The sequence below is a fragment of the Microchirus variegatus genome, assembly GCF_963457635.1.
Source record: "Microchirus variegatus genome assembly, chromosome: 3".
Classification (NCBI taxonomy): Eukaryota; Metazoa; Chordata; class Actinopteri; order Pleuronectiformes; family Soleidae; genus Microchirus; species Microchirus variegatus.
The window spans coordinates 36377849-36403435 of NC_139804.1; the positions used below are offsets into that span (position 1 = coordinate 36377849).

At 41.2% G+C, this 25587-nt stretch overlaps 1 protein-coding gene across 1 annotated transcript; it reads right to left on the reverse strand.

Annotated features, from left to right (window-relative positions):
* Positions 1-6751: 6751 nt before the first annotated feature.
* On the reverse strand, positions 6752-15924 carry pak4 (p21 protein (Cdc42/Rac)-activated kinase 4; the record flags this gene model as incomplete). Its single annotated transcript, XM_083887347.1, has 10 exons — positions 6752-7414; positions 7746-7880; positions 8636-8761; positions 11612-11738; positions 12180-12313; positions 12590-13048; positions 13491-13718; positions 14608-14815; positions 14991-15202; positions 15724-15924. 10 exons carry the CDS (start codon positions 15922-15924, stop codon positions 7259-7261), a joined length of 1986 nt encoding a protein of 661 aa, XP_083743473.1. The 3' UTR covers positions 6752-7258.
* Positions 15925-25587: the final 9663 nt, after the last annotated feature.

The window sequence follows — 25587 nt, forward strand, 5'->3', positions numbered from 1 at the left end:
CAACATTTGACAATAAAAAAATTGGTCCAAAATTTGACAAAAAAAATGTTGGTCCAAAATTTGACAAAAAAAAAATTGGTCCAAAATTTGACTAAAAAAATGTTGGTCCAAAATTTGACAAAAAAATGTTGGTCCAAAATTTGACAAAAAAATGTTGGTCCAAAATTTGACAATAAAAAAAATTGGTACAAAATTTGACAAATAAATGTTGGTCCAAAATTTGACAAAAAATTTTTTTTTTTTTGACAAATTGAGTATAGCATGTTATAGCAACCTAGGGAAGTGATTTCAATGAAAACAAAGTGAGGACCGGCCAAAATGTCCTCACATCGTAAAAATGACCTCCCTTTGTTGGTTAAAAACCCTCACTGGTCCTCAGTATGCCGCAAGTACAAGAACACACACACACACACACACACACACACACACACACACACACACACACACACACACACACACACACACACACACACACACACACACACACACACACACACACACACACAATACACACACACACACGCACACACACACCCCCCTAACCCACAAGCTAACACAGCTGTCCTGTGGTAAGTGATCGCTGTCATGGTTTAAAGGGAAGGATCCACCCTTTTGTTTGACTGCTTACAGTAAAAGCTCTGCAGCCTCCTTCTGCAGAGCTTTCCTCCACTGAGGGGGCGACTTGACGGAAGTACTAAAAATACAACAGAGCTGACTGTAGCTGCTGCTGAAGCACAGGTTCCACTGATCACTGAGCAGCAACAGCAGTGTGGGAACTTCATCACATGTTTATTCAGCCACTCTGGCTCTTTAAAAGTCCATTTTAGTGAGTTACACAGCAATTTGTGATAGTGAATTTGTCCTCTGGATTTAAACCTCATCCTTATTAACACACACACACACACACACACACACACACACACACACACACACACACACACACACAGGAGCAGTGGGCAGCACTTATACCCGGGGACCAATGGGGGACTGGGTACCTGTGCTCAGGGGACACCTCAGGGCTTGGTCTGTCCTGGGGTTGAACCAGCAACCTTCATGTTATGATGACACCTGCAGAGTGAGGACAGTGAGACGCTGTAATGACATGAGGAGAGAGTGTGAGGTGCTCATTGTGGGGGCGTTTCCCCAGCAGCATATTATTATCATTATTATTATTATTATTATTATAACCATTATGAATACATGCTGCAATCCTTTCTGATCCTGTTATTAAAATCATAAATTTGGAGAATTGGAGAGTTGAAGAATCTCTGCAGCCTTCAGTTAGCAGCAAAACTCAAAACATGATGAGTTTATTCGTTGTGGGCTATTGTACAAACATGGTGGTCCAAAAAAAAGCCACTGTAAACAAGAAGTCATATGATAAAGTATATTTACTTACAGTTCCATTTCATTCCTCTCAACCAAAGAAGACTGAAGATATATGAAATGATGACTTGTGCGACACATTGTCTCTCCAAGTTCTTTGTATGAGCCATTTGTTTGTTAGATGTTAAGATATATTTGTTTTAATTGTGTTATTAGTGATAAAAGTATATCTTTTTTGTTTTTGTTTTATTACATTTCGATGTTGTAGTTTATTCTTTGTCTGTAATTGTGTTCATTCAATTTCATGTATTTGTCATCTATTATGATTGGTTTGGGCATAATCACATTTCTGTAAATTTCAACAGTATTATGGTATTTTTAACATTATATATAACAGTGCTTTATTGTTAATATTACAGGATATCAGTGAAATTACAGTTCGTTTACTGTTTTTTTTAAACAGAAATCTTATGTATAAAGAATGATTTTAATGAATTTTTGAAATTCAGGAAATGATCCATTTGCCCTGATGCACTTTGACAGTGAGCTGACTTTCTTCTCAAAAACAAAAAGTATCTTGGAATAACTTGAAATTTACCATCATAATAGTCGGCATCATCCTGAACAAGGATCTGTTGAAAATATTTGCAAACATCTTGAGGATCAATTTTAATGAATTTTTGAAATTCAGGAAATGATCCATTTGCCCTGATGCACTTTGACAGTGAGCTGACTTTCTTCTCAAAAACAAAAAGTATCTCGGAATGACTTGAAATTTACCATCTTAATAGTCGGCATCGCCCTGAACAAGGATCCGTTGAAAATATTTGCAAACATCTTAAGGATTAATTTTCTTAATTTACAATTAAATAGTCATTTAATTGTAAAATACAGTGAAAGTAATTTTAAATATCAGTTTGCACTGTATTTTTCATTTACAGGACAAAACTATACATTTCAGTGATAGTAAAAAATACATTTTACAGTAACATAATGGCAACCCAGCTGCCAGTTCTTTAGTGTGATTTTTACAGGAAAAAAACAGTGCACACATTATTGAGGTCAGATGACTGATAAGGGACCAGAATGTCCTCTGGGTGTGTCTATAGTTTGTCTAACCTGAGTGAAAGAGTCAGACAGGATTCTCTTGTTCTTTTGTTTTGAAAAACCACACAAAACAATGACAATGACCTAGATTGGACATAGTGGGGTTTTTGGCACTAGTGGTTAAGTTTAGTTTGACTTAGATTTATTTTTTTGCTGACAAATTGCCCCGTATTATTAAATAAATATTATAAATTCTTAAAGATCATTAAAGATCATTCATATCCACAGTTCACAGTTATTGTTTAGACCAGGGGTCTGCAACCTTTAGAATGTAAAGAGCCATTGTTGTCCCCTCTCCACCCAAATAAAATTATTCTGGAGCCGCAAAAAAACCTATTTGATCCTTAAAATGAAGATAAAATCACATGTAAAGTTGTCGTTTTTAACACATACTATATTTAAAGAACTACAGTTCGTCGCAGGTTGATACCAAACCTCTAAAGTGTAGAAAAATGACTTTGAGATGAAATTGTATGTACAATTATATGTAGTTTATGTCTGCGAAAATCTGCCTGGCCTAAGTATATGGAGCTAAGGATGGACAGGACTCCAAATGTGAACCTCTTCATGTACGCATTACTTTAATGGCTTTAAGGGGAAGTTATCAAAAACACCGTTTATGCGTTTAACTTGACAAAAAAATTGTGGAAAAACATGAAACTTTTTTCCTTCGACGCGAAAAGGAGCCACTACAGAGGGGCTGAAGGGCCACATGAGGCTCTAGAGCCGCAGGTTGCAGACCCCCATATCATTAGACCATCATATCATTCTCGAGTCCGAGCGACTGTGACCAGGTAAAGACGTCATTACATTTTCTACGGACGACCTCGATGTTCTCAAAACCATGAGGTCGCCACGTTGTTGACTTTTGATCTTCAACCACAACAATCTATTCGTGTCATCTTTGAGTTCAAGTTGACATTTTTGTAGTTATTTTTGATAGGATTCTTAATGAATGTTCCTGAGACGCTGAATTCACTGGATCAAATGCGTCCTTTTCAGAGGACACCGTGACCTTGACCTTTGACTAACAAATCATAGCCCAAGCGAACAATGACACCAAGAATGTGCCTCAGGTTGAAATATTATGTTGACCGATGAATGGACAGACAATCCAAAAAAAGCATAGTAACTCTGACATCTCAAGTCAAATGTCCCCTAAAGGCCACCGTACAGAACTCTTTCTCTCGTTTATCTCTGTTGAGAAGAACATTTCAATACAAAACACACACCACCACAAAACGGCTTTTACAAAAATTGTATTTGCAAAAAAAAAAAAAAAGGTAAAATTTGCAATGTGAAATCTATGTTTACAATACCAGTGACATTTACAAAAACAACACGGTGGTGTACGTACATTTGATGGAATCTTATGTCAATATTCCAACCGATCAACAGAGTCAGCGTTAAAACAGGTCAGTGAACGTCACAACAGTTTATCAGAGGAAGAACTTATTTGTTTTGCTTTTTTTTTTTCTTTGTCACAAGTGGGTTGGTCAGTAGTGGTCATCGTTTCTGGGTAAAAAAAAAAAAACAGAGGCTACGTCCTGCAGGGGTTTCTTTCCAACACCGAAAACCTTAACGGCAGCACTGTCGCCGCTCATCGACTGCGAGTAAAGAAACCGACAAGAAAATGTTTGGAAGATCGTGAGTGAAGCAGACGTATAACTGTTTTTTACCGGTCCTGCAAAAATCCACTCAGACAATTCTGATTTCTACATCCTAAAACACAACCACGGTGAGAGGAGGGTCGACTCCGAGACACTCTGAGACCACAAAAGTGCTCCATCTTAAGTAGTCTGGGCAGAGTGAAGCGCGATGGGAGTCTCCTTTCACCGTCACTAATGGTCATAAACGTCAAGAAGTCAAAATTCATCGAGCAGTGACCGTTATTAAGCGTTAAGGCATGAACTCGTGACAATGCTTACATGTCCACACGCGCGCACACATTATGTACATAGAAAATACCTTCACAGAAGCATGTTTATAAATGTACACACAGCAGTAGAGTCTGGTCCACAAACATGTACTTGTAGTTTTCCTAGAGTTTCATTTAAAAAACAAAATCAAAATCGAATTATGATGATTTTCCCAAACTGTGGCGTTAACAGTCAAGTTCTCAGTTGATTAAGTTTGTGTGTCGTCAGTCCTCAATTGTTTTTTTTTTAATATATATATAACTATTTCAAACACTGATAAAGTGATGATAAAAACTGACTAAATTGTAAGGGTTTTATTGTACTCATGATCAAATCTGAGATCCTAATTTTGTGTCTTCTTTTAAAATATTCTACCTGATTGTCATCCAGTCCGTTTCCATTTCAGACCTCCCAGAATCACAACACACACACGTACGCCACGGAACACGTGTCAAACCGCACAGTCTGGTGAGCAGCTCAGGAGGAAAGAACAAAACATGAAGCAACATGAAGTTTCTTGGCAGTGCAACGCGTCGGGGAACAAAGTTTATGAGCGATAACCTTCGCTCGGCCTGAAACGTCTCAAAACAAACATGTTGTGAAGCCGGAAAAAAAAACCTTAAGGAAGTCGTACGCACATTTTCTCTGGTCTTTCGTGTGTGGAAAAAAAAGGTTAATATTTCCTAAATCTACCGAGTCCATAGTGTCTTCAGTGAGACGCATTGATGCCTGAAAGGAAGTGACTGCTCATCAGCAGCAGAGCAGGATTACAGTGTGTTATGTGCAGAACAACGTAGGTTTTATTTGCATGTAGAAAAGCAGCTGACGAGTGTTTGCGAGTTCATTTTCAGCGAGCACCTGTTGAAGGGGGGGAGGTATTCCGGACTCACTCCGGTCCGATCCGATAATACACTGGAAGACGTCGCAGGAATGGAAACGACGGGAGTCCGTCTCTGCAGACTGCTGACGTGCATTTCTGCATCTCGTCGTTCTGAGCGATGCGAATCATAACAAGAGTCACAGCCTCATGTTTAATTCAATCCTCAGTATGAATGACTGTCCGCTGCTACAAAAGGTGCAGCGTGTAACTGCACGTCTGCGGACAGAAGTGGGCCTAGAATAATAATAATAATAATAATAACAATAATAATGATCAGACCTGGGACAGAGTGACCTCTAATTAATTCATCGTGTTATGTGGGATGTTTTCTTTTCAAAGAATCTACACAAACCTCTCCAATGTTCCTCTCTGTGAGCCGTGTCAATGAAGAGTCTTTCTGTCTCCTTTTAAAAAATATGGTTCTCGCTGGATGACAAAAACCTATGGTTTTCCTGCTTTCAAGCCTGTACACTCTGAGGTGGACGCGCGGTCGGGCAGTTGCGTCGACAAGACAATGAAGCGTTAATGGATTCGACTGAAGAACAGGATGAGCGCTCCTTCAGGGTCAGCGACTGACTGTTTACTAGAAACAGCAGTGACTGTGTGTTTGTTAAAGGAGGCCGTTTACATTAGAAGCCGACATGCACGCCACAATAAGATCACGTTGCTTTCTGCTCTAAAAACATCTTGTGTTTGTTTTCCACCTCAGAACAGTTTGTTATCACCATCAGCTGAATGTTTTTTTGTTTTTTTTTACACCAAAAATAAACATGGGCTCCTGAGAGATCAGATAAAACCAAGCAGTTTAAAACATGAGTATGTTATCTTAAGGTTTTTTTTTTTTTTTCTTTCAGTTGTAATGTGATGTGTACTCACATCCTCATTTTTTTTTTTAATGTTTCCGTGAAACGTTTCTGCTTATCCGAGTCAGAAAAGTCTTGTGGTCTGATTAAAAAAAATAAGCATCTCTAGTATCTGTGCTGGAATCGACTGGGAACGCAGCGTTCTATCTATTGACAACAGTGCTTGGATAATCATCACATCTCACTCTAAAATACACCAGTAAAAACAAATCATCAGAATAAAAACAATCACACAATAGAGAAAGTGAAACATCCAAACTGATATATCTTTCTATGTTCATTGTACTTGCACAGAAAAATAAGAACATTTTCTCTGTTTAAAAAAAAAACAAACACACAACTCCAGTGTTTACCTTTTGTTTTAGTGTACTTTTTTTTTTTTTGTTTACAACAGAAATCTAGTAATTTTCTGGCTACAAAATAAAGTTCATCTGGCTCATTTTTGAGTCAAAAGAGTTCCTCCCTCAGTAGTAAGTTGTGGGTGTGATAAGGATAGTGTCAGAATCTGGGATCCGTCGGTAAGTGACGTCCTTGTGGAGAAGAAAAGTCCACGTCCAGACTTTCCAACAGTGAGATTGAAGTGTTTGTGTCTGACTATATCTAAAAAAAATCAGCCAACAAGGCTCTCTCTGTTCCTTAAAAGCATCTTAACTCGTGTGCAAAACCCAATCCTCACACTTGAAATCCAGGTATGGTCCAAATGGAAAACATAAAAAACAGCCACAGCCCTTTGTCATTTCCAGGTCAGGCCTTTCAGCTAAAACAGAATGTTTACAGGAAATCAGCTGAGATTGTTCAACAGGCAATTTGTTGCTTCTCCACTGTCACAACTCACAGTGAAAGCTCACACACACACACACACGCACAAGCCATGGAACACTGTCATTAACAGTGTTGGCATCATATGTTTACACACACACACGCACACACACACACACACAGCCTCTTATTGCCTCATGTTCAGGGAATACACCCCCGATAGTTCAGTGATTCATATCAGAAAAACCAAATACCCCTGCACACCCACTATATTTTTCAGAGCACTCACAGATCTCTCATCCGTGACCTCTGACCTCTGAGGGCCACAATCAATCATCCGCGTGCAGGACTATTCGGTTTCATCCGAACCTGCACAGTCCGCAAAGCTCCGAGCGCCGCGCGTCTCATTTCATCCTGTTCTGCCTCATCAGAGGAACGATGCAAGATGGCGGACCGGCCTTTGTCAGGAAGGGGTGTTTGAGCAGCTCGCTGGCCGAGGCCCGCTGAGCTGGGTCTCGCACCAACATCCTGTCCAGGAAGCCTTTGAGCACAGGAGAGACCTGGGAGAAGGCGAGAGGAGAGAGGAAGTAAAACATCCAGAGTCAGCTGGTCATAAGATTACCCTGTTGCTCGGTGATGAGGTTATAAGTAACACTTTAAGTGCTCAATAGAAAAGGGGAAATGACAGCACATAATTGACCAGAAGAATGCTGAACTTAGCAGCTGGTGGGTTGAATAGAATAGAAATAGAACACATTGATGTGTGAATTTCTTTCATCATATTCAGACACAATCTTTCACAGTCTATGTATAAGGACGTGTTAAAGCGTTCTGTTTAAGAAAAAGAAGAACAAGGTAAAAACGCTGTGCTTTTAATTTGGTTCTCTGTACCTTGTGCAGATTCTTCAGTTTGGGAGGCAGGTTGTCCCGAATCATCTTCATGGCTTTGAGCGGTGGCTCATTGAAGTACGGCGGCTCACCGTCCACCATCTCTATCACCATTATACCCAGAGACCAGATATCCACCTGCAAGGACAGTGGAGTCAAGTCAACAACCAGAAGACACCACGCTTGTTTAGATCTTTAAAGAATAGAGGAAAAAACTAGGGATGGGAATTTCACAAATTTTTAGAGTCGATTGTCGAGGTCCACGTGTCAAATTTTTTGTCTACTTTTTTTTTTTTTTTTACAGCAGCAGTAACAGCAGCAAAGCGGGGGTTTTAACTATTCTACACTGTAGTACTTCATTTTAGGCTAAAAAACATGGCTGTAATGTCCATTATTGACCATCAGAACAGCGGTAATAAATATGAAGGGGAAAAAAAGCAAGAAAAAAAAGCGACTCTCCGCTGGAACGCGCGTGTCGTCACTCGCCAGACGGCTCAGGTTTTTTAACCTGTGCTCGTTAGGTGTCCACCAGAGTGAAGTACAGTGATCCTGACTGGGTGAGAGGCCGTCTTCATTTGTGTAGCGCTTGTGTTATGTCCCCCACCCCCGTCCTAAACTTAAGCGCAACCTCGTTAGCGCTACTTGGACGCGCGCAGCCACTCAAGAGAACGAGCCGGTGACGCGCGCATCATGTGAGAGCGCAGAGAGTCTGGACAGCAGGATCACCTTTTCCTGCACAGCTTCCTCAACCTCCGTGGTCGTGAACTTTACGTGTTTGTGACACTTCGACTTTTTTTACTCGTAATTTTTTTGTCGAGGTGCGCACGTGTCGATTGTCGATCGATTTGTCGACAAAAAAGTCCCATCCCTAGAAAAAAACACATGAATGTTACCTCGGGTCCATACGGCAACCTGGATATTAGTTCTGGTGCCATCCAGTACGGTGTTCCCACCAGAGACTTCCTTCTCTGCACTTCCTTAGACACTTGAGCGCAGAAACCAAAGTCTGACAGTTTTATCTGGGGTGAGGTGACAGAGAAACATCACAGGGAAGAGAACAAAGGGAATGTCAAGATCATTTTTCACAGATAATATTTGCAGAATTTATAGAATTCTATAATTTGTTTATGCTTATCAATGCTAGGGCTAAAAAGTGCTGTACACATGGTTTGATTGACTTGAATTTATAGTGCATATCATTATAAATGTGTTAAATATAGTAAATCTTCATTTTGATATTTGAGGCTAGTTACACTCTAATAGTCAAGCGGTCCATTCTGAGGTCAAGCCGCGCTGTGACCCACCCATTTCTGAGAAAGATGCACATGATTGAGGGAAAGAAAACTAGCCTCCGATGACAACAACAAAGCTGCCTGCAAACAAGATATAACCTGAGCATGACATTTGTTATTATTATTAATAATAATATTAATAACACGGATGAGTTATCTGAATGTATCTTTGAAGAGATGAAAACGCTCAGTCTGCAGGTGCATTAATCTGAAACACCCATTTACTGATGATAAAACTTCACGCTTGGTTGAGTTTGTTTCGCCTACAAGAGCAAAGCACAAATAAAACTCAGGTCCAACCCAAACACTGCACCACTCAACAGGAAGCAACACAGGGAACTTCCTCAAATAAAACAACTATCAAAAAAATGCACGTAGAAACATGTCCAGTAAATGTGAACCCTGTCGGGTTGACATATATGCAAACAGAAGATTTATTCAAATGTTCAATATCCAGACAAATACATTAAATTCACCTTATTTCTATTGCAATCACTTGGTGCAGCATCTGCAGGTGCTTTTCTGCCAGACAGAGAACAACAATGTCGAGGAACGTCACTGTGCACAGACGCTCGGCCATGCATGCTGCTGGAGGCCGAGGCAGTGGGTGAAACCACAGCCCTTTAACACATCAATCCACAAAAGATGAGCCGTCAGCCAAGACGCTGCGGTTTTCAAGCTGACTCATCTTAGCATGAAATGTGTGAAAACGAGAGACTCAGCAAAAAACTTACAATCTAAAAAAAAAAAACCCTACCTACACCAGTTAATTTTCCCCCAAAGATTATTCATGATAAACAATGGGACGAAATACCCGACATTACAAACTTCAGTTTTTAGCGGCACAGACCACTCACACATCAGATGCTAACTCTTAAGTTCTCCATTTCCCTGATGTTGTTGCTGTGCTACCATGCTGGTTTCAATTCATCTAGAAAGCAGAAACTCGCTTGTCAAAGTGGTTTACAAAGATGCTTTTAGTTCCTCTTTGCAGTCAACATTTTCCCTTTTTTTCTTGTAAAAGTGGGTCAAGTTTTTTGTCAGTGGCAGTTGTGCTGAGTTTGAGCACACTGTGAGAAAAAACTGGATCAATTATGTGTACACAAAAAGCACCTGACGTTGCTAATTACACAACAGCCGGGCGCTGACTTTGAAGTCGGTGTTTCTAATCTTATTTACTTAGAGAGTTAAGTGAACACCTCCCTTGAGGCCTAACAACTGTCTCTGCTCTGTGTGCTTGGTGCTCATACATGAACCTGTAAATGGGGCACAGACATGGCTTAGACTGAGCCACAGGATGAGGGCAACAAGGATAGAGGAAAGATGAAGGAAGTGAGGGTAGGTAACAGGGAGAGGAGATTTCTGTCACTGCAGCGACGTGTGTGTTTGTTCTGTTTTTGAAGGTTGCAGAAAACATAGTGGCAGTGATGTTTATGCAGTGCATGGAGGGAACACCTACTGCCTGTTAAGCCCAATTTATACTTCTGCGTAAAGTGCTCTACGTAGGTTACGCAGAGACTCTGCGTCGAAGCAGAGACTGTCGAAGAGGCTCTGCGTCGTCTCAGACTGCACGAAATATATTCACTTTATTGTCACTCCGTCAAGGGACAACAGAGACGGCAAGAGCTGTGATTGGTCCTCAGGACATGCTGAGCGAAGCTGCTCTGTGCCGGCTCACAGTGAGCACCGAGCGTCCACAGACGCGGAGCTGATCCCCGCCGATAACGCCGCTGCCAAACTATAAATACGTCATATCTTAACACACACAGCACATGTTTAGACTCTAAATGGACAATTTCTCGCCTCAAATTATCTTAAAACTGCGTTCCGTCACACAGAAAAGTGAGAAACGGCCACTGTTTCAACAACAACAGACTTTCTCTCTCTTTCTCTCTCAAACGCCATTGCTCACTGTAGCCTGAAGCAGAACAACCTTGCGCAGCGACCCCTACTGATCGGGCGGGAAATTGCAGCGCGTGTCCGTCACCACGACGCAGAAGTATAAAGGCTCGAGGCGTCTCTGTGGCGACGCAGACAGATAACGCATTACGCAGTCGGAGAAGTATAATGTGGCCTTTAGAGTGAGCCACAGGATGAGGGCAAAAAGGATAGAGGAAAGATGAAGGAAGTGAGGGTAGGTAACAGGGAGAGGAGCTTTCTGTCACTGCAGCAACATGTGTGTTTGTTCTGTTTTTGAAGGTTGCAGAAAACATAGTGGCAGTGATGTTTATGCAGTGCATGGAGGGAACACCTACTGCCTGTTAGATACAGGCCTCAGATTTGTGTCCATAAATACTAAATTACATACCCACAGATGTTTATCTAGACACCATTACTAGACAGTCATTACTCTTATAAGACTACAGTTTGTCACTCTGCATCGGGATGCATTAGTCTGATTGGTTGTAGGTCTGTCCAACTGAGTACTGAGGCATTTTCATCAACATCCATTGGTCTACACCCTTTCCATTGAGATGCAGTCTGGCATGAGCCGGTCAGATTGCTTTTACATTTTAAAAGAAAGCTAGATTTCACGGCTTAGACCTCTTTAATCTTCGATGACAGCGTGGTACATACCCGGCCATCGTGAGTGAGGAGGATGGAGTCGCTCTTTATGTCTCTATGAATGACGCCCTGTGTGTGGAGGACAGACAACGCCTTCAGGACAGACAAACACACAGTGGCAATCTGCTCCTCGTTCATCCTGAAAAAGGAGGAAGAAATGAGAGAATAAAGTCGTAAAAAAACAAGTCCGTTATAACGTTTCAAACAAGCGTGTTTCAGTTTCTGCATTTAAAACTTCTGTTCACCTTAGTAGGTGCGATGAGTCCATGTATCATAGAAACAGTGATGTACATTATTAAATTACACGTGGTTGTGAAATAAATAGAAAAAAAAGACAGACTGTGGTGAGTTGTCTGTGTGTGGGGTAACACTGCCCCCTTATGGGGGAAAAGGCTTTTGGTTGGTGAGGAATTTCATGAGAAATATTTTTAGCAAAACAGTGAGATTGATGGGTAGTCATAGTAAAAAAAATGTTTATTAGTAGCTTAAAGATTTAAAGTTTGCGTCAAAATACATAAAATAACACAGATATCTAGATATTTCTTGATACATTGTCGTCTCCTCTCTTTCGCTCGCTCACCTGGTGTGTGTAACAATGTCAGTGAGTGCCCCTCCCTCAAGGAACTCCATGACGACCCAGAGCTCATCTCCCACCAGGTAACTGTTGTACATCTCCACCACATTCTCGTGATGATAGTCCCGCATGATCACCACCTGACGTTGCCACGGAAACAGATGGAAAGGCGCACACACACAGAGCGTAATCTTAACACTGCTGAGTAGCTGCAACGCTGATGCAGTCTGATCATTAATGAACGAGCGCAAAGGTTTAAAATATGATAATGACCATTAGCAGTTTGATGCAGATGTGAATGTTATTTTAAAACATTTTTCAACACCTTAAGAAGGTAGAAGAATAACTGTAAAGAATCACAGTAGCGTATACTGATCAGTCTACCAAATATAATCAACTAGATCATGCAGTGTTACCTCGTTGAAGAGGAGTTCCCTGCGCTGCTGTTTCCTCAGGTCCATCTTCTTCACTGCGACCAGCTTTCCTGTGGTCTTCACTGTGGCTATGCACACGATCCCTGTGGATCCCTCCCCTATCTTAATGTAGTGGTCCAAGTAGGTCCTCGGGTCACCAGGATCCACCACCATCTGTAGCGCGGCTCTGAACTGCTCATGGGAAACCCTTTGGGGCTCCCTCTGTGGTGAGCGACCTTGGGATGGCGCACTGGAAGCAGGAGGCCCAGAGGGCACTGGGGGCCGTGGAGCCGGAGCGGTCGGATGAGGAGTGTGTGGGTGCTGAGAGACCTCAGGGGCCAGGATTGGGTGGGAAGTATGATGAGGATGTGGATGACTTATAGGAGGTTTGGAGCCAGCAGAACCTCGGCTTGAACCACTTGAAGGACCATTTTGAGAAGAAGATTCATGGTATCGAACCGGCTGGAGAAAAAGAAGAAACAGAGGAAATCTTAATGAATAAAAATGATCAGATGGTAGTGTCTGGTATATTTATGTTTATGTATGGAACAATCTTTGATTTACTAAACACTAAAACTAAACTAAACTAAAAAGCAGAAAGAAGCATGTCTCAACAGTGACACTAGTTTGTCTTTTTTGTCTTGATATCCCTGGAATTTAACGGCATGAATCTTGACACCATCACGTACACTTGACTAACAGCTTCCAGAAAAGAGAACTGGGACATAAGCAGCTAATTCTGACCTGGAGAACAAAGAGCAAGGTGGTAACAGCTACCATCCATCAGCATGTGGCTCAATTTGCAGCTGTCTGCTGTTTTTCTCAGTCAAAATCTTCCAAAAGGAAACTGCCTGTCCTGCTTGGGATCAAACACTTGTGTCTCTGTTTGTGCTTCTGTCCCTACCTGTCCCGTAGGGCTGCGGCCACCGTCACTTTCTGTCCTTGGGTAGGTGTTGAACGGCCGAGTGGTCTGCTGGGCAGTCTTTATTACCCCCTCTGGTACTGGCAGGTTTGGGGTGCGGATGTTGGGCCCAGAGAGAGGCCTCTTGTCCCGGGGAGATTGTGGGCTGCCTTCTCGTGTCACGTAGCTCGACTTTGGCCTTTGATCACTGGGTTGATCCCTGCGAACCACCTGCTCGTGGGAAAAGATGGAATTTGGTGAGCGATGGAAGGATTCATGTTAAAATGGATAGTTGATAATACAATTCAAGCAATTCCAAGACACTTGAATCTTGGCAGATTACAACACAGGTCCAATAAACCAGCGGTCCCCAACCAGCGGTCCCCAACCACCGGGCCGCGGACCGGTACCGGTCCGTGGGTCATTTGGTCCCAGGCCGCACAAAAAGAATAAATAACTTGAATAAAATAACCTTATTTCCGTTTTATTTATTATCGGGGTCTGAACAATGTTTTATTTTGAAAAATGACCGGATTCCCTCCGTTACATCCGTCTAATACTCACTCTTGACGCATCCCGAGGGAGATCGCTGGCCAGAGTGTTTGCAGCGAGAGCCGCTGCAAAGATTTCTCTCAGAAAAGAAGTCGATGAGTGAGTCGCAAAACTCGTATTCAGCCTACACAAAAATAAGTAAATGAACTAATGGCCAAGACCGCAGATTTCACTCACTCGCACTCGTTACATCTCTCTCCCACCCGCTCGCTCACCCGCACTCTCGGCGCATACTGATTTTGATGAACAACAAAAAAATGCTGAGTGCTGATCAATAGTTTTGTGCAAGCAAATTAAGGCTCTTGTCCCAAATATGACAGGCTTCACTTAGCAATTGAAACAAATATATAAACATTAATGAAACGTTTACAGCTGTTTTGTGTATCTTATTTTGAAGGCACGTTTAAGCGTTACCATAGCGACCAGAGAGCGTTAAGGGGGCCGGTCCGTGAAAATATTTCCTGACATTAAACCGGTCCGTGGAGCAAAAAAGGTTGGGGACCGCTGCAATAAACAGCAATTATATTTTCATCAACAAACATGAACATTTTAAGTTTCATCTTCAGACCTGGTCCCTGTCTCGTGGCTCTCTTTCTCTGTGGGGGGGAGGTGGGGGGCCAGAGCCTGGTCTATCCCTGTGGACCCTGCCGGGCTCTTGGCCACGGGGCTGCTGCTGGGGTCGACCATGGACGCCCTCGTTCCTCTGAGAAGAAGGGACTGCTCGATGGCCCTGGTGGGACTCGCCTCCGCTCTGATGTTCCAGTCTTGATCTGTGACTGAGAGGCAAAGTGATTCATGGAATCATTACAAATAATTGTGATGCAAGCAAATGTGCTTATGCATTATTTCATAAATGATGATGCCCCGACATAATATGTGCAACACGATGCTGCTGTAGAAAAGAGAACAGACATGATTACTTAAGGCTGGAGAAGCAGTTTAGCTCCTTACCTGTCTTTTCTGTCTGGCTGTGAGTAGTATCTGTGGTGAGGATCTCCATTCTCCTGGCCGCCTCCCCCTGATGAGCTTGAGTCCCTGCGGGGTTGGACAGGAGGACTTCCTCTTCGCAGGGAATTGGAGCGAGTCACAGACATGGTGTCAAACTCATCCAACAGCCAGGTCAGAGAGCCATCCACTGCCATCTTGTTGCCTCGCACAATTGCCTGGAGAGTTTGAAAAAAACGTTTTTTATTATTATTATTATTATTATTAAGTTATTGATAAAAATTAATTATTATTGGGGGGCCAATCACGGCCCTCGGTCAGATTTTGTACGGCCCGCAGCTTCAGTTCTATACTGTATTATTTATGGCCCAGGAGGGACTGGGCCAGAAAATCGGCCTCAATCGCATGTCATTTCCTGTTACCTTATTATGTTATTATGATATCTGACTCCAGATGTGAAAGAAATGCAGAATAGTTTCATTTGTTCACTCAAGGACAATAAAATTATGATAAAACATGGCCTTTGTGTGTAAATTTGGCTGTTAAAAAGACTACTATTGGCCCCCAGAAATCTTTACATTATCAAATTTGGCCCTCGTAAGAACAAGTATGGACACCCCTGGTTTATAGGCACTGCACTATTCAATCTGTCAATCAATATTATCAACAATCAAAATTAAAAATGTAGCTTGATTTAGCAGTAGTATTTGTTTGTAATTATATTTTCAAAGCATCCAACCTTGCGTGGCTCGACAGTGGTGATGACGGTGACATCGATAAACGGTTTGGGCCTTTTGGCCGTGTCTTCGATGAGCGACTGCCATTGCCGGGGCAACCCGACAAATTTTTGCTCGTGCTCGTCAAAGTCCGTATGCACGCGATGCTCAAAGTTGGATGGAGCTGAGATCTGGATACGAGACTTCTTCTTCTTGGTAAACATGGTGGTGGTGGCTGGGGGGGTGGCTGCAGCCTAGCACCAGACCTGCAAGAAGGTAGAAGGAAAGAGATGAAGGTTATTGCTAAAATAAAAAAGAGCAAATATATAATATTCCTACGGCAGACGGTATGTAAAGCATACCACACATGCATGCATAAAGGCTTAATGCAAATACATACATAGGTCAACACAGAAAAACTATTGTGTGCAACTTAATAAATATACTTTCTTGAATCGTACCAGCTTATTGATTAGGTGTGGAATATGAGTGAATATAATAAATTCAGACAACAATGAACTGATTCAGTTGAAATATTTGATTGATGCATGGTGGTCATGGATACCACGACCAGGCTACTGTATATCTGTTTCAGCAAATGAAGAACCACCTGACTGGATTATTTTAAACAACTGAGCATTTTTAAGTTGTCTCGTGGCAATATACCAAGCTGGGACTTTGAGTTGAAGGGTCAACATAAACCTCATTGATTAGGTTCATTCCCATCGACCATCATTAATAACAGGGAAACTGCTTCTACTGCTTCTGCATTTCCTACTGTTCATAATATCCATGCACTGATGTAAGAAGCCTATGGATGTTTACATGGGCCTTTTTGGACAGAAAAAAAGATAAAGGGAAATTTAAAAAGAAAATTTAGCTTTACTCGGGTATCGGGTTTGTGGAACTGAATATACTGGCTAACTGGCACACTGCCATGCACTACAAGGACACTTGAAGCCGTCATTATTGGCAATTACTACAGGCTGCACAAGTTCAGCATTTCATGAAAACCGCTGGTCTTCCTTTCAACTCTGCTGCTTTGTCAGTGGATATCAAAAGAGACACTCCCAGGAGTCAAAGAGAGCCTTGCTAGTGATCAGAGTGTTATGAGCATAAATGGGCCCTGCTGGACAGCTGAAGGGGAAGGGGGGGGGGCACAAGAGGTGGGGCAGCTGACATGGTAAATTCAGCTTCAGTCTTTGCTTCTTATTTTCTGCCCAACACAAAGCCCCACTCTTACTCTGACCATTTACTGATGAAAAAGAACAGAACAAAAAAACAAGGGGAAGCTAAAAACAAGAAACAAGGTCATGGAAAAGATGTGGGGATGGATCAGAGGGGGACCGGCAGATGGTGTGAGGGTAGGTGAGTGGAGTGAGAGGGCGATCTAGGTGGGTCATGAGTTACAGAACATTACTCATACTGCCAAGCTTACAGTCTGCAGGATTTAACTTTTTCACAGCAGGAGTATTTCAAGTCTAACAGGACACACCCAGGAACACACTGAGCAAAGTGAGGTTCACTGCCAAGAACGCAGCTTTAACAGAGCACCGTAGACGTTAAATGCAACACTCTACTTCAAAACAGTAGATGTTTTTGCCAAAAGGGGCATTTATTGTTTAGCTCAAAAACAAAAGGAAAAAAATAAATGATTTTTGCTTTCACACAGCAGTAACCTTTGGTGTAAATATCAGAAATCAAATATCTGATCAGTCTCCAATCAAACAATAACCACTCATTCAGCCAACAAACAGAATAAATTCAAAACATACAGTCCAAAACTCAGTTTGAAATATGTTGTCTTTAAAACAGCACTTTCCTATGAGAAAGGTGATAATCAGTAAGATGATGCAAGGCATACAATGTTCAATAGCATCTTACAATACCAACTCCACCTTCAGTATTTATGGACTTATGTAGTCATGCATATTTGTAGTTGCAGAGGAAAAATACTCATCTCAAACTCAGATTGGTTTTTAATGGAAGAAAAGTGCATATCCTTAAGCATTGTGTACCAGGAATGTTAGCTTATTTTCTAACTGTACTTATAAATGACAAGTTGTGCAGGTGGTTTTCCACTACAGCACGACAGGAGAGTGGCTACACTTCCTGGGCGATGGCAAAGGTTTTTTAGCTTTCACAGGAAATGCAGCCTCTGCTGCACCTTGGTATGGATAGCTCTGTATCATCCAAGTGAAATAAAAGTCCTACTTTATAGTCATCGGTGTAGTGTAGTTAGATCCACATTAGAACTGAATCTATTATTAATTGAAACACAAGACATTTTAAGGACCAAACAACTAATATAAAATAATTGACAGATGAAGGGATTATCAAAATAAGTGTTAGATGCAGCCCTATATTCCACATTAAGATACATTTCCAGTCATTTCTCTGAATAAACATGGTTCTTCTCACCCCAGCAATCAGCTCTGGGTTGTGTTGCCATTAGTAAAAACTTTCTCATAACAGCGAGTTACTACACAAGTGATAAATGCCTCATTCCACTCATAATGGGCCTGGTGACAACAAGAGAGAGGCACATAAATCACTGTACAGGCCCGTCATTAGTGTTCAACTGAGACAGCGACATAATCAATCAATACATCGAAAGTGTGGAACACGGATAGTAACTACTGCCTTAAGGAAGGACAAAATTAATGAAGTCTGGAAGAGGTGGCTGGAGAAATCAAATTACCTACAGAGGACAATAACAAACCAATATGTGATGCACTCTCTGATTAGATACACTACTGGCAAGATAGGACCAATGTGGGCTGTAAGTCAATGGTGCAAGTCATAATATCTCATTGAATACATAAGGAGCTTTAACTATAAATCAGTATGAAGAATTGTCATGTGGGGATGGATGGATGACAGTGAGCGTCTCATATTTGCAGACAGCGGCCTGGCTCCAAATCTCAAGAGTAGTATTGTGGTTTTCTAAAAGCTAAGATTTGTTCTGCAGAAAAAGAGCTTCGGCTGAAAAGGGTGTGGGTGAAAAACAACATTTTACTGCCACTCACACAGAGCCAAGAAAGAATAAGATTCATATGTGATGAAGGCCAAGTGACAAACTGAAACCAGATTATTTTTGAGGGAAAGCTCCATTCACTTTGTGGCAATCCTTATCGTGGAATGAAATCATCTACAAACAATAAATACAGTGGATGATAAATTCACATGCACCAGTAGTAAATAATAAAATGGCGTCCGATATGTTATTAACAATAATACAACTTTTTCCCCCATACCACACCAACTATGAAGAGAGTAGTAATAGAACAGGTGAGTCCAGGAACACACAAAAAGAAAGTGATTGACGGCTCCAACAGATGGAACAGCCCTGAGACCCAGACTCCCATGACTGTCCCCTCCATATTCCCATCATCATAAAACAGGCAATGCTGTATGTGCACGGTGAATAGAAGCAACAGGTGTCTGCTCTTCACGGACACTGGACTATTTGTTTATATTTAATGCATCTATGAAATGGTGACGTGATTTAAATAGAAACATGTGGACCAAAAAAAAAACGAACAGACCAACAAGCTCAGGCTGCATACACACAAACCTAACCATGTATTTGGTAATCGCAGAGCTTTAAACAAAAACAGTTTGATTACAGAGAAGCAGCATAATGTACTGAGGACCATCCACTTTTAACTTACAAGAATGAAAGGAAACATTAAGCCATTTAAATGTCGTAGTCGTCCCACATCGTCTCTGTCAAACGTCCACACAGAAAGCTCAACGATTAACGACTTCGCCCGCTGAGCCACTGCTCTATAAATTAGAACAGTAAATGGGAAAATGACTGCAGACATTAAGATCTTATAGAGAGCTGAACAGAAGTTCACTGCTGCACCCTGCCACCCACTCAAACAGTGTTTATGCTCTCTCGCAAAAATGATCGTGGTTATAGTTTCCTTGTGTTTTTCCCTCCCTCCCACTCAAAATCCATCACTCTCTCATCATCTTCTCTCCCCCCACCCAAGTCTTCTCCAATGTCCTTCTAACTCCACCTTTTCCCTCAATCTTTCTCTGCACTCCTTCCAATTTTAAGGGTCCCCCACCCTTCTCCCATATTCCCCCTCGCTCTTCCAAAGTCCCCCCCACCCTCTCTCCTGGTATTGCTCCACTGCGGCCCATGTATGCCTGGCTAAACAGTGAGAAAGCCTGTCCGGTCAGCGGGCCAGGGCCGAGCTGATGAGCTCTGGATGAAACTGCTGTCCTCTGGTCTGATTCAAGTATTGTACATGGGTGGTCCACGCTCAGAAAGATGCCATCAGCCACAACAGAATGGTTCAACTGTTAGGGTGCATTTGGATATGAATCTGTTCTGAATAGAAGTCAGATCCTTTACAACAGGGGTTCTCAAAGTGCGGCCCGGGGGCCAATGGCGGCCCGCAGAAGCATTTATGGCGGCCCGCAGTGAAATACAGTTGATAGTTTTAATCCAGGAGCTACTAAACGTGTTAAATGTTTATTGGACATTACTGGATACAGACCAATAAGTGTACACAAAAATACTGGGTATTTACCTGGTTTCTATATGGTGAATTATTGGGTTATAAGCTGGTAATAAGCAGGTAGCTACAGCCCCCAATTGCTATTTACCCAGTAACTATATGGTAACAGAAATGTGTTACTTGGTATTAACCTATAATTGGAAGGTAAGAACAATGGCCAAAATACTGGGTAATTACCCATTAAATTATAAAGCGTTAAAATTAAATGACATTATATTAACACTTATATTACGCTAAACTGTAGAACTGCAATCTGGTCATTAAAATTATTACAAATGGGATTTATTTCTGTTTTTTTTCCTTTGGCAGCCCTCAGTCCAATGTTGGTTTCCTAAATTGGCCCTCAGGTATCAAAACTTTGAGAACCCCTGCTTTACAAGGACCATGGATTTATTAAACGCATTTTGAGTCTTCAGCATATATGCACTACACATTTCCTCCATCCACTTTAATGATTTTATGTCTGCAGCTCCACGAACACATACCTCACATAACTTCCAGGGTTTGAGAGGAGCAATGTCAACACACTTTAAAAAGTCAAAATAAACCATTATTCATTTCAAAGATGAGTTTAACCACTGATGACGCTTTTGCCCGACTACTCAAACTTGCCGAAAGGCAAATAAACCCAATTGAATAACATAACAGATTGTGTAATGACTGAAAAGTTAATGTTGAAACCAGCCAGTCTAGCTCTTTATGTTGAGATATCCCTTTCACACAAAACACAGATTATGCTACTACCTGTATAACAAGTTCAGAATACTCATCACAAAACTGAACTGATTCATAACCACTGCACACATTTATTCAGTGCTAATTATATTACACTTATAATAATTATAATTTCAAGTAGGATGCTAAGTGTTGCTAACTAAACCAAACTCCCCATTTTTTTATGCACAGGCAAGAATAAGAGTGACATTTCGAAATGTTACAGCCAAACACATCCAGAGATGTGACAATAAATAGCCTCTAAACAATGACTGGTAACCTGCCAAAGCAGCTGGTGGAGCACACAGAGTCACATTATAATTGGGTATTTTAAGAAACATATATATTAGCTCATCAGCGAGACAAAACACAGACACATAGATTTGAAAAGCAAGAGAGATTAAGCCACAGTATTCAGTCTGTCATTGTTTTTATGGTGCTCTAGCATTAGGTTGGTGCTGCTGACTCAGTAGTCACAATTAATGGCTTGTTCTGACACTAGTGCAGACACAAAGGACAACACTTCCCAATGTTTCCCTGATTCATAAAGTGCTGCGCAAACATACTGTACACTGTGCGACCTTGGGGCTCCGGACTGCTAAAGCGAGCACCGGCCAGTTCACACTGCATGATGTGTGGCAGCTTCAGCCACCATGCTACATGTAGTTGTCCTTCTTCTTACATCTGTCTACGACATTGGTTCTCAAAGTGCGGCCCGGGGGCCAATGGCGGCCCACAGAAACATTTCTGGCGGCCCCGCAATGAATTACAGTTGATAGTTTTAATCCAGGAGCGACTAAGCTTGTTAAATGTTTATTGGACATTACTGGATACAGACCAATAAGTGTAAACAAAAATACTGGGTATTTACCTGGTTTCTATATGGTGAATTTTAGTGTATTATTGTGTTATAAGCTGGTAATAAGCAGGTAGCTACAGCCCCCAATTACTAGCTATTTACCCAGTAAATATATGGTAACAGAAATATGTTACTTGGTATTAACCTGTAATTAAAAGGTAAGAACAATGGCCAAAATACTGGGTAATTACACAGTAAATTATAAAGCTTTATTATATTAATTCTTAAATAACATTATATTAATGCTTATATTAGTTAACGTTAAACTGTAGAACTGCAATCTGGTCATTAAAATTAGTAGAAATTGGATTTCTTTGGGGTTTTTTTCCTTTGGCGGCCCTCAGTCCAATGTTGGGTTCCTAAATTGGCCCTCAGGTATCAAAACTTTGAGAACCCCTGGTCTACGATTACAGTTGATGAGGCAGTTAAGATACAGAACTGCTTGGCTGGATATGAACTGGTCAATGAAGTTGCATGTCATGGGAACTTAAGTATCACAACCAGTATGTTAACACCCTTATGTTCCCATGATAGCTGACAAGCTGATAGCTGATGTTTGTATTGTGAAATCTGAAATCTAACTCAAGAATCATTTACTATATCACAATGCGTTATTATGCTACTGGTTAAACACAGTTCTGGCCCTGCACACCAGCTTGTCAACACAGAAGACTGAACTACAGCTGCATTACTTTGTGCAAACCAGTGTTTCTCTATTTATAATACGATCTGTAGATATACCTTTGAAAGACGACGTACTACAGCAACCCAGTTCACAATATAAAGAGCAATTGTGTGCATAAGATAACATTTCCGATCATTTACTACCATTTTGCGGCACCTAGTACAATGTTGAACAGGTAAAGCAGCCATTGCCATGAGTATTATGTATTGTATGCTTGACAAATGAATTGCAATTTCACAACAATAATTTGATGCATGATATTTCATACATGTACACACAAATCTTAAGTAAAAGGCCACAAAATCTGGAAAGAAGAAAATATCCCTCCATCCTGACCCATCCTCTTAAATGACTGATGTCCCTTATATGATCACCACAAGTCAGGACTACAAATGTCATACAGAGTTCCTACACATTTTCCATTTCAAAATTCCATACTTTTCCAGACTTCTCTGAGGATTTTCCAGTCAATATTAAAAATCTGAATACCAATTGTTAGATGCTTAGTATGTAAATAAATGGTTTTAAAATAAATGAGAATTGCAGTCAGTAACAGTAACCATGGTAACTCGAACACCATTCTACAGCCAGCTTGATTAGTTTCATATCATCTAAAGCAGGGGTCACCAACGTGGTGCCCGCGGGCACCTGGTAGCCCGCAGGCAGCCAATACGGATCATTTCCTGAATACGGTTCACCTCACTTGCATGTATCCGTATGATCGCTCAGTAAAATATCTTTGATATTGTTTATAAAACTTGGTAATCGTTAGGAGTAAGCACTGGAATTAATGTGTATGCAGTTGAATGCATAATATTTATCATTTAAATGGTAAACAAACAAAAAAATATTATATGGTAGCCCTCCATATTATTTTTTACCCTTAAGGTAGCTCTCTGACTCAAAAAGGTTGGTGACCCCTGATCTAAAGGTAGGCTACGTTGCATTAGTAACTTGTTTTCATTTGTATATATTAAGATATTTAATTTTAGAAAGTGAGATAACAACACAAACATTTTTCCATACTTATCCAGACCTGGAAATTACTCAAATTAAATTCCATACATTTCCCTGCTGCGTAGGAACCCTGGTCATAGTCTGTGTTAACATATGGTAGAAATATATCAGTTCTGAAAAGACAATAATAAATAAGGCCCAAACTTAAGTCAACACACCGATTACATCTGAAACTGTCAATCAACAAGTTACATTAAGGTATTAATAAATGAACTACAAAACTACATTTTAAAGAGTCAACAGATAGCCTTTTTTTTTGTCCCTTTTGTATTATTGTTTTGTCAGAGTGGTAAAGACGCAACATCATGGACACACATTATGTTCCGTGTGCGTCTCCCTCTTCCTCCCTCTCACAGCTCCGAACAGTGATCATCATGTCTGATCTTTAATCGATCACACAGCGCTTCAGTCAGCTTGTTTTTTTCCTTTGATTTGTGTAGTGTTTTTTTTTTCTTTTCATTAAAATACGCCCCCTGACATTTTTTGTTTAATCACCAGCCACCAGTGGGAGCCATGTTGTGATGTGTTGTAATACGCTCTCCTGTCTGAAAAACACGATAATGGGTGAAACCCATTCTAGTAATCGTTTTGGTTACAGAAAAGTGCATTTCCTTTGTTCTAACAGGTGAGTCAGTTTTAAAGGTGCATTATGTAATAAATCTAAAGCAACTGGCCATAAAATCCTCCTAATATGTCACAGAGACTCAGGAATAATGTTCATATAACAAACTGAACTCACCAACAACAACAGTACAGACAAAATATTTGCATTAAATAAAATCTTTTGCGGACTGCAAATCATGTTTATGTTTTGAAATCATGTTTTGAAATGTGGCGCCACCTACCGCCGTCTACCAATCATTGCAGTTAGTAGAGTATCAGCTGCCGAGCAACCACGGGTTGCCAGTTACGTCTGAGCTACAATGGCGGAGAAAACGAAACCTAAAAGACCTCGGTATTTTGAATTTGTGAGTGTAGTAACCATTTTTGGCCACATTCTTACATATGGCGCCTTTAATATCATAATGGCAAGTTCATGTTAAAAACATTTTCTATTCCGGCTTTTACTTAATTTAATTTAAGTTAAAGATTAATTCACTTCGAATTAGACACCAGCCTGAGGGATACACGACACAGAGTGAGGAGATAAAGGATTCATTAGACTTTACTCAATGTGTGTTTCGCCAGTTTTAACTTCAAAATGAATCAGTCAGACAAAGAACTGAAGCCCAATTTATACTTCTGCGTAAAGTGCTCTGCGTAGGTTACGCAGAGACTCTGCGTTGACGCAGAGCCTGTCGTAGAGCCTCTGCGTCGTCTCCGACTGCACGAAATATTTTTTAAGTGTCCGTCACTCCGTCAAGGGACAACGGAGACGGCAAGAGCTGCGATTGGTCCTCAGGACAGGCCGAGCGAAGCTGCTCTGTGCCGGCTCACAGTGAGCACCGAGCGTCCACAGAGGCGGAGCTGATCCCCGCCGATCTGTCTACGCCAAACTATAAATACGTCATATCTTAACACACACGGCACATGTTTAGACTCAAATTATCTTAAAACTGCGTTCCGTCACACAGAAAAGTGAGAAACGGCCACTGTTTCAACAACAACAGTCTTTCTCTCTCTTTCTTTCTCGGACGCCATTGCTCACTGTAGCCTGAAGCAGAACAACCTTGCGCAGCGACCCCTACTGATCGGCGGGAAATTGCAGCGCGTGTCAGTCACGCAGACGGATAACGCATACGCAGTCGGAGAAGTATAATGTGGCCTTAAGTCAGCACTACAGTCTACAATAACACCATAGATTAAACTGAATTATCAACCAGTGATAATCTCAGAGTAGAGTGCGTGATGTCCTGTTACAGAAATATAACACAATCAAATGAAACAAAGGAAACTAACTCCCGTCACATCAACGTCCAACTTCCTACTGCGTTCAAAACATCGCTGCATAATAACAAATCACTTCCAGAATGTGTTCAGCACATTGTGTCCATGTGTCCACTGACATTTGTGCACAGAGAGACACATGACCTGGACAGCTGAGTCCAGCAGCTGTCTGACAGCAGTGGGTCAGTGA